The sequence below is a fragment of the Octopus sinensis genome, unplaced genomic scaffold (assembly GCF_006345805.1).
Source record: "Octopus sinensis unplaced genomic scaffold, ASM634580v1 Contig10079, whole genome shotgun sequence".
In the NCBI taxonomy this organism is placed as follows: domain Eukaryota; kingdom Metazoa; phylum Mollusca; class Cephalopoda; order Octopoda; family Octopodidae; genus Octopus; species Octopus sinensis.
Window position 1 is genome coordinate 393,277 of NW_021831989.1, and position 16,067 is coordinate 409,343.

General features: G+C 37.9%; 1 protein-coding gene, 1 long non-coding RNA gene and 1 pseudogene across 2 annotated transcripts; 2 read left to right on the forward strand and 1 right to left on the reverse strand.

Annotated features, from left to right (window-relative positions):
* Positions 1–793: 793 nt before the first annotated feature.
* LOC115228254 lies at positions 794–4,568 on the forward strand (annotated as a pseudogene).
* Positions 4,569–5,742: 1,174 nt separating this feature from the next.
* Positions 5,743–7,080, reverse strand: LOC118761172. The gene is made up of 4 exons (XR_004997191.1): positions 6,885–7,080; positions 6,501–6,852; positions 6,106–6,434; positions 5,743–6,073 (listed from the first exon to the last, which is right to left on the reverse strand). It is a non-coding gene; the product is annotated as an uncharacterized LOC118761172 (long non-coding RNA).
* A 4,977-nt stretch (positions 7,081–12,057) lies between these two features.
* Positions 12,058–14,352, forward strand: LOC115228255. The gene has a single exon (XM_029798885.1). The coding sequence runs from the start codon at positions 12,058–12,060 to the stop codon at positions 14,350–14,352; it is 2,295 nt and encodes a 764-aa protein (XP_029654745.1).
* The last annotated feature ends 1,715 nt before the right edge of the window (positions 14,353–16,067 follow it).

Genomic DNA, 16,067 nt, shown 5'->3' on the forward strand with positions numbered 1-16,067 from the left:
AAAGTAGCCAAAAGTCAGGACCGAGCCTTGTCTTTTTACACCCACATTCTCAACATTGACAAAAACAACATTTATGCAGCCAATGGAATAGGTTGGGGACTGATGGGGGACATTAGGCTGCATTTTGGCCACGAGGGGGCACGTGAATGAAGCACGTGACATATTTGCTCAAGTCAGAGAAGCCACGGCCGAGTTCCCCGACGTGTGGCTGAACATTGCTCACATATACATGGAGAAACGACAATATAAAAACGCAATTCAAATGGTCGTATATGCATACTTACAGTACTAGTATGAGAACTATATTCTCAAGTTTTCCGCCCAACTTGAATTGGATTTGACTTTGTTCTTGTCGAGGGCTTTGTACAAGAACGGGGACTTTGACAAGTGCAGCAAAGTGTTGCAGACTGTATGGAGAGATCCCCGATTTTGTAGGCCCTCCTGATCCGGCCTTCCAACACGGTCCTCATGTTCGACTTGGCATTGACACTGCAAAAATTTGCAATGACAATTTTGAAAGACGACAAGGCTAATCTGAAGGCTGTGCTACAAGCCGTTCAAAACCTGCAAATGTCTCTGAGGTACTTCCACGTTGTCGGGAAAACGGGGGACCGAACTAGGCCTGAGACCAGGAAGGCCAACAGTGGCTTTCAGTAAGAAATGTCGGCTGAGATTGCAGGCTCTGTAAGGATTTGCTTTCTCAGACCGACCCACACATTGAGAGGGCCCGGAAGATCGAAATGGAAGAACAGGCTTGAAGCGGTGTCAGGAGGAGGAGCGAAAGGCAATAAAAATGCGGAAGCTGGACGAGGAGGTTGTGGTGGAATTAGCCATTTCTTTGCAGCACGAGAGGGAAAGGCAGGAGAAGCTGCGTGAACAGGCTATAATCCAACAGAGGGCCAAGCTGATGGAGAAGAGTAAAAACACTTCCGTCGATGCCTCGATTGACAGTTCTGTTAATGATTTTTTAAATTGATTTTATTTGTTTTATTTATTGGTTTTTTAGTTCTTGCGATATTTATAAAATTAGTTGATGTAGTTAACTAAAATTTGTTAGTTTATAATTTGGTATAATTAATTAAATTTTTTTAGTTTATTTAAACCTATTTTTAATAATATTTTTGGCTGAGAAACAAAATTAATGAAAATCCAATAATTTCAGTGCGTGTCTCTCTTGTTAGTAGCTATGTAATATTTTCCGTAATTTATATATCCAAATATTTTGTAAATATATTTTTATTAGTTTTTAAACACACAAATGGACAAGGCAAAGCAACAAAAACTGGAAACCCTGCTCAAACAGACCGAGGCCTATGCTCAAATGCATTCGCTTTTAGACCCCTGCAAGGAGTCAGACGTTCCTGAATCTGAGAAAATAAATAAACGAGATTCCGGAGAGTATTTCTCACAATCATCTTATTCCTAGTAATCGACATCGTAGAACTGAAAAGGAGGAGGACGAAGAACTTATTTACGAACAGACACAAACAAACGGAAATTTTGTCAGATTCGACGAGACCCCTTCATGTGACCCATTTTTAACACATTTTAGACATTGAAAGCGGAAAACTCAGAGATTATCAAATCCGAGGGTTAAATTGGCTCATTTCTCTTCACACGAGATCAATCAGTGGGATTTTAGCTGATGAAATGGTCGGTTCATCAAAAATGACTTGATCAGGGTTTGGGGAAGACTTTACAGTCAATTTCCTTGCTGGGATATGTCCACTGCTTTTTAAAAGAGACCAAGAAATATCTTGTAATCTGCCCAAAGTCGACAATGACGAACTGGGCCAACGAATTCAGTCGTTGGTGTCCGTCGTTGAAGGTAGTCTCCCTCATTGGAGACAAAAATCACCGGGTTTTTGAATTTGGTTAATATTTTGTAGAAAGATGTGATCAACAACGACATTTTAGATTCGACAGATTGGAATGTGTGTTTGACTTCGTACGAAATCTGCATTAAGGAAAAGGGGGCACTGAAAAGGTTTAGTTGGGCCTATATCGTGATCGACGAGGCACATCGAATAAAAAATGAACGTTCTAAGGTCATGTTTGCCCAATAAATCAGTTATCGGGAGTGATCAGAGAATTCAGATCAGACCATCGTCTTCTGCTTACTGGGACTCCTCTGCAGAATAATTTGCACGAGTTGTGGGCATTGCTCAACTTTCTTCTTCCCAACGTTTTTCATTCGGCGGAGGAGTTTGACGACATGTTCAACGCCACTGTGTGTTTTGAGGACGAATCGTTGGTGACCAGACTCCACTCTGTTGGGTTTTTAAGTTAATTCGAGATTTTGAAACCGTTTTTGTTGCGGAGGATCAAGTCTGAAGTGGAAAAGGAACTTTTGCCCAAAATTGAGTTGAATATATACGTTGGACTCAGTAAAATGCAGCGGGAATGGTTTGTTGGTCAATAAAACGTGTAGGTACACCAAAATACTGACAAAGGACATTGACGTGCTCAACAGTATGGGTAAAACAGAGCATATTCGATTACTCAATATTTTAATGCAATTACGTAAGTGTACTAACCACCCATATCTCTTTGATGGAGCCGAACCTGGTTTTTTGTGTGTTTAATGTGCCGACAGGTCCTCCCTATACTACGGACAAACATTTGGTTGATAATTCGGGCAAAATGGTCTTGTTGGATAAACTCCTGGCTCGGTTGAAGGAAGAAAGTGATTTTTTGTGGATATTTGTAGATTCGAGGGTTCTGATATTTAGTCAAATGACTCGCATGCTGGACATAATCGAGGATTATTGTGTGTGGAAGGAATACGAGTATTGTCGACTGGACGGACAGACAGCACACTCTCTGAGACAAGTTTAGTGGATGTGACACATTTTAGGAACATATTAACAACTTTAATGCTCCGGGAAGTTCCAAGTTTATATTCATGTTGAGCACACGTGCTGGAGGATTGGGAATCAATTTGGCGACTGCTGATGTGGTCATTATTTATGACTCGGACTGGAATCCTCAGATCGACCTGCAGGCAATGGTAGTCCTCATTTGACTGATTTGACAGGATCGAGCCCACAGGATTGGGCAAACCAAGCAAGTGAGAGTATTTCGGTTTGTGGTGGAACACACTGTAGAGGAGAGGATTCTAGAACGGGCCAAAATGAAACTAAGACTTGATCATTTGGTGATTCAGCAAGGCTTGTTTTGTCTTGTTTATATTTAGGACGGTTGGTGGACCAGGCGAATACTAAAATGAGCAAAGCGGAGATGTTGAGTATGATCAGACACGGAGCCGAATATGTCTTTGCTTCGAAGGACAGCGAAATTACCGACGATGGAATAGATTCGATCATTGAAAAGTCCAAAAAGAAGGTTTGGAGAGTAAAACTACTCAGAACATTGAATTTGACCAACAATTGGAGGGTTTCTCCGAGGATAATCTTCGAGGCTTTTCAATGGACCACGACAAACAAGGGAGTTGTTACCACTTCGAAGGATTGGATTACCGCGGGTTGGCAAAGACGCCAATCTCGAATTATCATTGGATTGAATTGCCCAAGCGGGAGAGGAAGGGGAGTTCGACACTCGACAATTACTACCGCGAGATAAACAAGAACGAGAGTAAGAATAAGGTAATCGACGAATTTGTCATTTCAGACATTCCGTTGTCCCAAACAGCCCAATTTGCATGACTTTCAGTTTTTCCTCCGCGTTTGTTTGAGTTATTTGACCAAGAATATAATCATGCACGCAAAATGGCGAACATCAAAGTTGGCATGTTGTGAGCGAATTTTCAGATTCAATTGTCGGACGTTGGGGACAATTTGACTGAAATGAACAACGAACAGAGCAAAATTGACAACGCCGAGGGTTTGACCGAAGCAGAGATCGCAGAGAAGGAAGAACTATTACAACAAGTTTATAATTGGCTGTATTCCTAGGGTTTCCCCAATTGGTCGAAAAAGGACTTTAATCAGTTCATTCGAGCATCGGAGAAATTTGGGAGATCAGATATTGAGAATATATGCACTGAGATTGAGGGAAAGACATTGGAAGAGGTTGTTGGGAATGTCGTAGTGTAGGTAAAACAATACTCGGAAGTGTTTTGGGACCGTTGTAGCGAGTTGCAGGACTGCGAACGAATAATGTCGCAGATCGAGAAAGGGGAGGCGAGGATAATCAAACGAGTCAGTGCCCGGCGAGCATTGGATATTAAAATGAGCAAATACGACAACCCGATGTATCAGTTGATCGTCGCCTATGGGCCCAACCGGGGAAAGCAGTACACCGACGATGAAGATCGTTTTTTGATTTGCACTGCACATCGACTGGGACTTGATAAAGAAAATTTATATGATGAAATAAGGCGGGAAATTAGGCAAGATCCTCAGTTTCGTTTTGATTGGTTCATTAAATCGCGAACTGCCACTGAGTTGCAGAGGCGATGTAATTTCCTGATCACGTTTATTGAGAAGGAGATTGAGGAAGAAGAGCGAGAAAGGGTCAGTTCTTTAAAAGTGGGAAATGTATTATTTATTGTTTTTAGAGTGAAAAAAGACAGTATAATGGTAATGCGAGTGGGAATGATTCGGTGACAGAAAATAAAGCTAAAAGATCCAACTAGTCACCAAATTCATGTAATTTGTTATTTCCTTGTTCTTTTTTCTTACTAAGGATAATTTTTATTATTTAGTCAAGTTCGATAAGAATTTACAAGTCTATGAGATTGAATTTGTGATTGTAATTCATTTTCAAAAGGTGAAGGATTATATTTGCTGCCATTTTGGATATCATTTTATTGATGCTGAAAACTGTTTATTATTAAACTTCTGCTTTTTTAGCTATCGTATAGGACGATTCGTTTATAAGAAGGGACCTGGTTTCCTCTGAGAGAATGCCTATATTCTGTTTAGACTTGCTTATAAGGAGGAAAGCAGATCGTGTATTACAATTAAAATTATCAAGAATCTAATTTTTGGTTTTGTTCACTATATTTCGATTTAAATTTATAAGAAAAATAAAATTATTCCTCAATTATTCGATGCCGTATTCTTCAAACAGTTCATGAAACTGCTACTTGGACAATGCATAATCATAGAAATCATTCCTCTTGTTCTTCTTCTACTCTACGTAATCGCTTGTGTCGATAAAATTGCAACTTTTAATCACAGCAAATTGCAATTTATGCTTCGCAATGATAGGAATGTGAATTATAATCACGTTAAAAATGTATTCTATTTAACTTGTTTAAATTTTAATGTCAGCCGAGACTCCTAGTGACGCTTATTTTTAAATAAAATATGTTACTCTTCTAATTTGATGGTTATAATTTTTAATCTTTAATCCGTAAATGTGTTATACTCTAATGGTTTTTATTTTCATTGCTTTTGTTAATTATTTTTCATGTAGCTGTGATTTTCCTATTCATTCCGAAAAGATATTATTTGCTGATTTTTATAATTAATAAATAAAATTAAAGATCTACAAGTATTAACTGGGCTTTGAACTAGGCTCGGGATAACAGAAAGAAACAAAGCTCAATACTTAGTGATAATATGCAAACTATAGTTGATTTAATTAACTATTAAATATTGTTTAATGATCTGTCTTCAGCAGACCTCAATTGAGAACCACTAACTTTTCACTGCAGTATATAATAGTTATTTTTTGGATATTTTGGATCGAACCTGCACCGTGAAATGTTTAGAAATGCTATAAATTTCATAGCAAATATTTATTAATTTATGTTAGTAGTTATTCGTACGACAACTCCTTTAATTTATTAGCCAAATATGCCAATTCTTTAAGTTTGTGTGATTTTAGAACATCATTTTGCTTAGAATTAACTTCATTCTCTAATTTGTTAATTTGTTCTTGCATCTCTTTAATCTTTTCAGATTTCAGAGACACCTGAATCAATTTAATGTCCAACCTCAGACTGCAGATCTCTCACATTCTCACATAAAAGGGTTTTGTCCCTCCTTAAAGTGGAGAGTGTGTTTTCGAGACTGTTTATCAAATTCCCAAGTTCTTTCACGTGGTTTTTCTGAGTTTTGAGGTTCAAATCCTTCTTTTTTATTTTCTTTTCTGAGTTTGCGAACTATAATTCTGTCTATTTTATTTCTAAGTAACTTTTTTGTTTAATTCTTCACAATTTTTGATTTGTATCGAATTGTTATTTTTTAGTTCGTCGATTTGTGCTATCAGTTCTTGAATTTTATTGTCTGAACATGTTTTTTGAACATTTGTACATGATTGATTAGTTTCCTTATCCTGCAAAATCAAGTGGTTAAACTAACGTGAATAATTTGTTGATTCAGTTCAAAAAGTTGTTGGGTTATTTCTACTTTTTCGCGAATTATTGAATTGCAGTTATTCATCAGTTTTTCTTCGCAGTCATTTCTTTTCTCAATTTCAAGATTTGCTTTTATCAGATCTTCTCTCAGTGTTTTAATCTCCATCTATAATAATATTATCAAATTTATTATATAAAAAAACAAATTTATATTAAATTTAATTAATTAAACCCGCAGAGACTCTATTTGTTTATTTTTAAAACTAGAGTCATGGTTTTCCTCCATGTCTTCATATTGCTGTAATCTGGCTTCATTCATTTTTATTTTTTCATTTTTTGAATCAATATTTTTTTGTTGTTGTTTGATTTCATCTTCATATAATTTAACCTTAAATAGATAAAGCATCAAACTTTCTCGGAAAGATCCTTAATTGTATCCTGCATCTCCTGTTCTTTTTCAAATTCGTTTTCCAAGTCTATTTTTAACGACTCAAATTCTGCATCCCTGCACTGCCCGTGCTCTGTCATCGACATGATTTGTGATTCAAGGTCACTTATTTTTATCAACATGCGTTTTTTTTCTTCTAAAAATGAAAATTTATTCAAGTTTTTTCACCTTTGGTTTCTTTTAATATTTCTTCGTTTTTCTGTTTTTCCATTTCAAGGGAAGCGTGAGTCTCCGAATTGGTTTTTAAAGTTTTTGACAAATTTTCACTTTCGGTTTGTAAGGCCTTGAGTTAACAAAATACAAAACATTTATTTTATTAGCCATTTCATTAATGTCAAACTTTGGTGCCGAAAGTTCGGCCTTTTCCTTTCTATTTTGTAAAATTATTGAAATATTGGTCACAAATATTTTATTTCTAGTTCGTAAAAATGCAACTGTCTTTCGAGGTTAGCGACATAGGATTTTTCAATTACTTTCGAATCGGAAGGTCCGATACTATTAAAAATGTAATCCAGGAAATATACTGAGTCCGACTGCAAGTGGTTGGAAGAACAGTGTTGTTGAAATCTGGAATAACACTCTGAGCTTGAATGGGATGTTTTTCTACAGTAGCATTAACTACAATTATTTGTATTTATACAACAATTATTTTTTTTCGGGCGAAGATTTCCACGCATGTTGTTGAGTTTATTCGGTTCTTTGGCAACAAATAAAAAAACACAATAATAATAATTTATTGATAAAAAATAATTTTTTACACAAATTTTAGACAAGAGGAAAAAAAGAAGTGAAATTAAAATTTATATACAAATCAGACTAGTCAGTATATGTGTCGGGATTTGATTTATCCATCATCTTTAACAGAATTCTTCACATCGACACTATTAACGGCTGATAAGAGATATGTGTCAAAAGGATTTCACAAAAATGCAAAACCATTCTTCAACAGAGAAATAGTAGAACTCATACAAAAAATACGCTTAGAAAAAAGGTATTACCGCACAAACGTGCATGAATTGTCAGTCTTTAACAAAAATTAATCAGATAATCGCAAAACTTAAGAGAAATAAATGGTTAGAATTTATCTCCTCTCTTGATCATAAAATCAAGCTCTCGCATTTCTGGAGAGCTTTAAAAGAAATCTATGCATCACAATCAGTCGAGACAACTTCACACGCCTTTGGCCTTAACCAAAAAGGCAAACAAAATTGTTCAAAGAACAGGCAAATACTCTTATGAATCACTATGCGAAGATCAGTCACATGAAGATGTATAAAGACAACTGTTGCCGAAAACTCAAACTTGACAAAACTTCCCCCTTTCCAGAAATGACAATATCAATTTCTGAAATAAGTCAACTTATAAAAAAAACTCTAAGAATTCTTACGCTTGTGGATTTACGGTCTTTGCATACACCATCTAAAAAATTTTGGCCAAAATGGGTTGAATGGACTGATGGATATTTTCAAAACATCGCTAAACTCTGTCTAATACCTATGGTCTGGAAAAATTCTATTATCATTCTAATTATGAAGCCCAACAAGGACCCTTGCGACCCCGCTTCGTTCAGGCCAATCTTACTTATCTCTGTCCTATCAAAAATCCTTGTCCTACGAATTTAACAACTACTTTTCTCCCCAGCGAAATCTTGGTATCAGGAACGCATTTGACCAAACTTTGCGACATGTTCTAAGCTCGAAAATCTGGCTGTGTAGCTTCTTATTTGGTAGACTGATTCATACCAAATACGGGTCAGAAAACTCCTGGTTTTGCTACTTACCTAATTGGGTACCTCGAAGCTCCTGTCTTTTCCCACCTCTCTTCAACCTACACCTCAATGATATGCCAACTAATTCAGAAACACTACTCCTCTCCTACGCTGACAATCTTGTGATTGCTTCCGGACACAATATCATTAACACAGCGACTATACCAAGTTTAAAGTGGATCTTACCAAAAGCAAAGTGGAACAATAAAATTATTTAATAAACCATTTCATCATTATTTAACACCTATGGGGCCAACCTCCGAATTCCAGCAAATATGGTGTTGCATAAAGATGAAGTGATTATACATAAATAATTCTGCTGACACTTAATTAGTTATTTTGAAGAACTCTTTTTTAATCATTAATCATAGTTTTTTCTAACTTTCGAAGTCGAAATTCAGTAGTTGACAAAGCTTTTTGTCCCATACCATTAAAAATATTTTTCATGTCTGTTGAGATGTATCTTTTTATGTCAGCTTTGAATACTGACCAAATATTCTCAATTGCGTTGAGCATAGGGTTATAGAGACCCAATCTTGAAATTTTATTTTCGATGAATTCCTTTTTCTTTGACAATGTCTTCAATTCCTGAATGACATAGAGCATTGTTTACTAATAGGACTACTGTGAAATTGTAAGCTTTCCTGGCTTTTCGTAAACAAATTCTCAACCATTCATGGGCAGATTTTTTTATTAAAAAATCCACGTTTCAATTCATAATGTAACAATTCAAGATACTCAATACAACCAATGAAATTGGCATTGGCACCTCGCAAACTTGTTGCAACCACATTAGCCCTTGTTCCTTTTTCTAACGACCCTTTTTACGGGACATGTATATGTCAAGATTTTTTTCATCCATAGGTAATATAGAAATTTCCTTGATGTTCAAATAATGAAATAATAAAATTTTTTCTTTTTTCTTTATTTAATTGACTATTGCCTTTTTCTGGTCCGAGTGGACTCGAATGGTTTCTTTTGACACATTTAAGCTGAAATTAGAATTTAAAAGAATTCTCAAAGTCTTGAGAGCAATCCTCGGGTAAAGTTCAATTTGTTCAACACAATAATTTTTATGTTGATCAAGAATTTTTTGTTTTTGATCCCCCTCGCTGATGAGATTTATCCTTCTTTTTCAACCAACGATAAGTAGTGGTTTTCGGAACATCGAGAGATTTTGAAAGTTCCTTCCAGTCACAATCTCCCTAAAATTTTTCTTAATTGCAGCCTCAGAATTTTTTATTTGTGCAGGCATACAAATAAAAAAATGAAATATCAACAAAAAAAACAGAAATTATTTTTATAATAGTTTGGTTTTGGTAAGTTTCACTTTGTTTTTGTAAGTTGAACTTTTTTCCGACAGACAAACTCCCTGCTTCCTCGAGACTCGTGCGAGACTCGTGCTATTGGTGTCCCTAGGATTAAATTTTCTATAAAGAGCAAAATCTGGCATGCAAAACCGCAAAAATAGGAAATCAATAGAATCTGACCGAGTAATATAATAATATTTGCAGAAATACGGGTTCAAGAAAGGCAAAGAGACCAGGGCTGTAAGACGTTTAGTTTGGATTAAAATAATCCGCTTTCTCACGGATATGGCTCAAATGTTGAGGATTCAGGTTTTTGAAAAATATTTTTAAACGAATTACTTCCGCCGTTTTGATCTTAAATAAAAATATTTTTCCGCCTTTTTGTTGAGACCGAGTGTAGCAGAACTCGGCCAACTTGTGAAAATTTTAAAAAATTAAAAATCAAAAAATTGTAAAATTAAATAACAAAAAATGAGATGTTCAATTAATTATAGGTCTGAACTGGAACTGGTTGGGTAGAGACAATTTTATCGTCAGCCATTAAATAACAGCAAATGATCCCGAATGGAAAAAAGATTATTGCAAGGAGGATTCCACAACATGTATACCTTTTTGAAATTACAGTAACCTAAAAAATCCAAAAAATGAGTTTATACAGTGTGCGACTGCATCATAAAAATAATAAATATGAAAATCTATTACATAAGATAATTTACAAAGATTGAATTACAATTATAAAAATATTAAATTATTATTTGAAATCTAGCTCTCTTTTTTAGACTAGTCATCTAATTTGTGTACTTCTCTTACTTACGGTCAGGCACCCATGTGCTCCGGAGACGCATTTTTTACAAAATTTATTGTCACTTCCTTAAATAACCCTGAACACATTCGCAATCTGATTAGCCAATAAACCAAGAATTTTGATATTTTATTTATTAGATATAGGAATGTCAGTTTTGCCTACGCTGCGGTTCTTTTTTTCCATGCATTAAGTTAGTTTATCTGCTATAGGTTGACAAAATGACTTTCGAGAATTTATATTTGAGTCTTAAAATTCTTTAATTTGATGTAAGATGTCGGAAAATTTTTGCTGACACTAATCAGATATAACATGGGAGCATTTCTATGAATAATGAGATTGTCTAGGAGAACTGGAAATATGCCGGCCCTCTTGTTGTGATTGTGGCGGACTGTGAATCTCCTTTATAGTGCTGAAAAGTTCCCAGACATTTGTCTACATCGTGAAATGAACTTGTTTTGGACGAAAATGCAGAGAAACTTTGAAAGAGACAAATATCAAAACTCTCTCAACTAAAAACAGCAGTGTTATCGGAAGCGTGTTGAAAGATGCCAAACAAACAAGAGAAAATTTAATGAGATGAGAACTACGGGTGTAAATTTATCTGATGCCTTGAATTAGCAGAGATAAATTATAAAAGAAGAAAGTTAATAAATACGTCTAAAACAATTTTTAATACTACAAAATACCTCAGTATTACACTACATGTTATAGGCGATGTCATTTGTGTAATTCCTGTTGAGTTTTTAGGTGATAGTAAACAATCTAAGAATCTTTAAGTCTTAAGTCGGCTTGGACTGGATTGAATAAGAAATGGTCTCTGGCTGTAAATCAATACTCAGCGGTTTAAACAAATTCACAATGTAAAAAAGTAATCAATTAATTAATAATTTAATTTTGTTATAATTTGTATTAAACAAAGTCTGTTATGCAACGTGCTACTATCTCGATGTGTGCTCTACCTGGACAACAAGAAACTAACAATATTATTAATAATAATATACCTAGAGCAGGATGGACAACCGCATCGGAGAGACAGACGTCCGATGGCAAGAACATCGTCTTTGCCATTGCAGAAGGGATCGAGTGCACGACCCGGGAGGACTGGGTTAAATCCGCCCTTTCCCAAGTGTTGGGAAGAGCTTCCAGGATGCCCAGAAATGGGTGGCCTACCCTGCTTCAGTGTTTCAATCGACGCTTTAGCTCGAACCTATCGTTAGATGCACTGAAGAAGCTGGCCAAGACCCCTCCTCCTGGCTCGCGGGGAGGACTGCCGCTGCGGTTACGCCGTCAGGATGCCCCCCGTGTTCTGAACAACACGAGCACCAGAGTAGTGAGTTATCGCTACTCTTGCAGGTTAAGGAGATATTTAGTAGGCATATCTCTGCGAATCGTGTTGTCCCCCTTGCGGACCGCAGAGTGACCCGAAAGATACCTCGGTGGCAACTCAGAAGTGACGTGATGGGTTGCATCAATCGTGCCATAGCTTACGCGATCGTGCGTGAGCCTCCGGAGACAATGGACGAGATTTCTCTTTATTTGTACTCGGCACAGACAACCTATGATGAAATCACTCAGAGGCCTGCCCCAAAGAGTAGATGGAGAGAAAACATTGCCGCAAAAGTAGCCGCAAGGAAAGCCGAGCTGGAAGCGCTGACTGGGCACATTTTGAATGTGAGCAATGGGGTCAAGGGAAAGACTCCCCCCTTGGTGCGTACTTTACTTCGTCGGGAACGAGTTGCCAAATGGGACCTCAACGAGTTGAGGCGTGTCCGGGCAGAGAGGGAGGAGCTGATTCTCGTTTATCAGAAGAAGCTCTCAACTCATGAGTCTCGGTGTCAGCGCAGGCGGGAGAACAACCTGTTTGAATTTAATCGCAGGTCGTTCTATCGTCGGTTGCACGGAGAGACGAAGGAGGGTACCCAGCAAAAGGCCGAAATGCTTGACACATGGGGGAGTATGTGGAAAGCACGTCCTCGCAAGGGTGTGTCGTTTCCGTTTTGTGGACCCGATGCTCCCTTGATGACCGAGTCTTGTGGTGTCTCTGACATCCGCAAGAAGTTCGATGAAGCAGTAACCCGTCTCTCTGACTGGAAGACACCTGGGGTCGATAAGGTGTATAATTTCTTTATTAAAAATTGCAAACCTATCCATGATTGCATGTGTCGAGCAATCGAACAGTTTACACTAGACCCTGGCTCGATTCCAGAGTGGTTATGTACTGGGGTCACTTATTTGATCCCTAAAGTAGATAACCCTTCCGCTCCGACAGATTATCGTCCGATAACCTGTATGCCCAACCTGTACAAGTTGATGACTAAGGTGGTGGCTACTGAGGTCAGAAATTTCGTGGAGGTGAATGGGATTCTGTCCGAGAACCAGTTAGGTACTCGGCGGGATTGCCAGGGAGCTAAGGAGCAGGCACTGATCAACAAATGCCTCGCGAGAGCCCACGGAAACTCACTAGTGTCAATGTGGGTGGATGTGAAGAAGGCATATGACTCGGTTGATCATGCCTACCTCGTTGAGTGTCTGCGATGGCTTAAGTTGCCAATGTGGTTTATCAAATTTGTTGCAACTGTGATGGACAGGTGGAACGTCCATCTAAATTACAACAAATGCGATATAGGCGAGGTGAAACTAGAGAGGGGCATATTACAGGGCGACAGCATGTCTCCGCTGCTGTTCGTCCTCTGCCTAGAACCGCTGAGTAGAGTCCTCACTGCCCAATTCGAACAAATGTCGATCGAACATGAAGGAGGGTGTTTTAGCACCAACCATCTCATGTTCATAGACGACATTAAGCTGTTCGCTCGGTCTTCAGAGATTCTCCACTCAATGGGTAAAGTCCTGAAAGGTTTCATGAAGGCCGTGGGGTTGGAGCTCAACTACGACAAGTCGGCGACTAACACCCCTGTGTGCGGTGACCTAGTCAAAGTCTTGGAGGAACACCAAGGATATAAGTATCTTGGTGTGGTTGAGAGTCTAGCCTCATTAATCACACCCGAAACGAGAAAGTGTGTAGTGGAGGGTGTGCGTAGTAGGGCGGCAATGTTATGTAAGACTCGGCTCAATGCACGGAACTTATTTCATGCCTTGAACGAGTATGCCATCTCATTGCTAAACTACTACGTTGGCCTGATCGAATTCGAGCCGAGTGAGTACGATGAAATGGACCTTATTGTCCGAAGAGTACTCCGAGAGAATCATGTCCACGTGTTGGCAAGCAATAAGGAGAGATTGTACTTGTCTCGCGGGCAGCTAGGACGTGGACTGAGTAACATCGTACACTTAAGTGAGCGAATTCTGACTAAGATGCACGACACCTTGTGGAGTGGGTCGAGTGTATCCCAAAGGAAGGCTGCCATCCTTGCTGCTGAAAAAGCGCGTGGTACACACCTAGGGACCATAAAAGGCTATGTGTCGGCTAAGTATGGTCTAGGTGCTACCCAAGTTAATGTGAAGGAGTTGATCAAACTTCAAAAGGAGTCTTTAATTAAAAAGATCAACTTAAAAGTCCTTCACAAGACTCTCTTTAGCAGCCTGGACAACCCGCACATTGACGTATCGTCGTCATCTACGTGGCTGAAATATGGGAATAACTCTCCCCGATCAGAAGGGTTGTTCTCATATTTGCAGGATAGAAACTTTTTTAATGGTCAACGGAAACAGTGTAACCACTGTAAGAGTAAGGCAATGACCGTTGACCATTTAGCCACGAAGTGCGGGAGTATGCTTTACCATGATTACACATGAAGGCATAACGAGGTGGTGAGGTCCCTCCATCTTTTGCTCTGCAATAAGTATGGCTTGAGGCGGTCCAGAAAGTTGCGAACCCATCGAGTTCAATCGGTGTGTGAGAACTCGCGGGTGTGCATTAAGGTGGATACCCCCATACGCACCTCGATTGTTGTCCAGCACAACAGACCCGACATTGTGGTCCACGATAAGGTCGCCGGGGAGATTGTTATCGTGGAGGTGGGCATCACGTGCCTAGACCGTTTGCAGATAGTGGAAGTGGAGAAAAGGAGGAAGTATGACCTCCTTGCAAACGAGCTAGGACTGATGCACCAGTGCAAAGTCCATGTCATCCCGTGTGTGATGACATGGGATGGACTGGTCACCAAATACCACAAGCGGTACTTAAGACAGTTGGATGTAGATAAGTCTCTACAGGCTTATATACAGTCAACTGTTCTTAAGAGGACTCTGGAGAGTGTCTCGTTTGATGCTCGCCGATCCAGCCCTTTCCTGACGTTTAGTCAGCAAGAGGCGCTGGACTGCACCTTCTCGAAGGTCTACAGTGCTAGAGAAGAGGAGGAAGAAGGGGAGGAGGTGCGTGGAGTGCCGCCTTCTGCTCACTTCGAAGGCTCTGGACTTAGTTAGTAAAATTACTTAGTTAATTAGTTTCTTTCTTAATAATTTGTATTATATTACTTTTGCTGTTCAAAATAAAATAGATTATAAATAATTTTCATTTAAATGCCTCAATTTGACAAGTCATATAGAGTGAGATTTTATTTTGACTATTATTATAGCTCAACATGTTTAACAAAAATTTCACCCCTCTTGGTATCTGTGTCGGGATATTCTTTTTTCCAATTGGACTCATTTGTTGCTATTTGATGGCCGAAGACGAAAATACCAACTAATAACGTTTTTTCCCAATTAATCTAGCATTTGGTTATTAATAAATTTCCCAGATAAATTCTAATTTAACCACACCATTTGAAAATATTAACAAAAACATAAATTTTATCGCTATTATGTATGCAGAAAATAAAACTAAAGTGAATCAATAAATAGTTATATTATTGATTGTCGTTTTAAAACAAAGAGAGGTCAGGAAAATTAGCTACTTTAAAACAGGTGGTGTCACTAACATATCCTTCTTTAAGTATTCACTCAAAAAATCATAAAATATATTAGTTTAAAGAAAACTGTTTACAAAACTAAATTCAGAATCTGAAATACTCGACAATAACTCCTTTGTGTGGTTCAAGCCGTGCTGATTCACAAAACAGCGAATTTTCTAGATATTCAACCAAACCAAACATTTTTCAAATTTTCACATTTTTCTAACAAACTAGTCTCCTTCTGGACTGTAAGGTCAATTAATTTGGTTATCGCGACCTCCCCATCGCGAGGACGTCCCCCATGTGCGTATAGTTGTGTCCACAGTCTAAACTTAATATAAATAAACACCTTAATTGTCTAATATCACTATTTGGTTTCAAATAAGGCAAGTGACTCACATTTTTTTCGGGATCGTATAATTTGTTGAGAAATTGACTTTGGTTATGTTGAATGTAAAAAAACATCGAAGGGACATTCCGGGAATATAAACTAAAGACATGGAAAGAAAATAAAATATTGAAAATAATATATAAAATAATAATCTAAACCAAGCAGAGACTCTTTCCTTTGGTGAATTATAAAGAAAATCCCCAAAAGTACAACTAAACGTATTC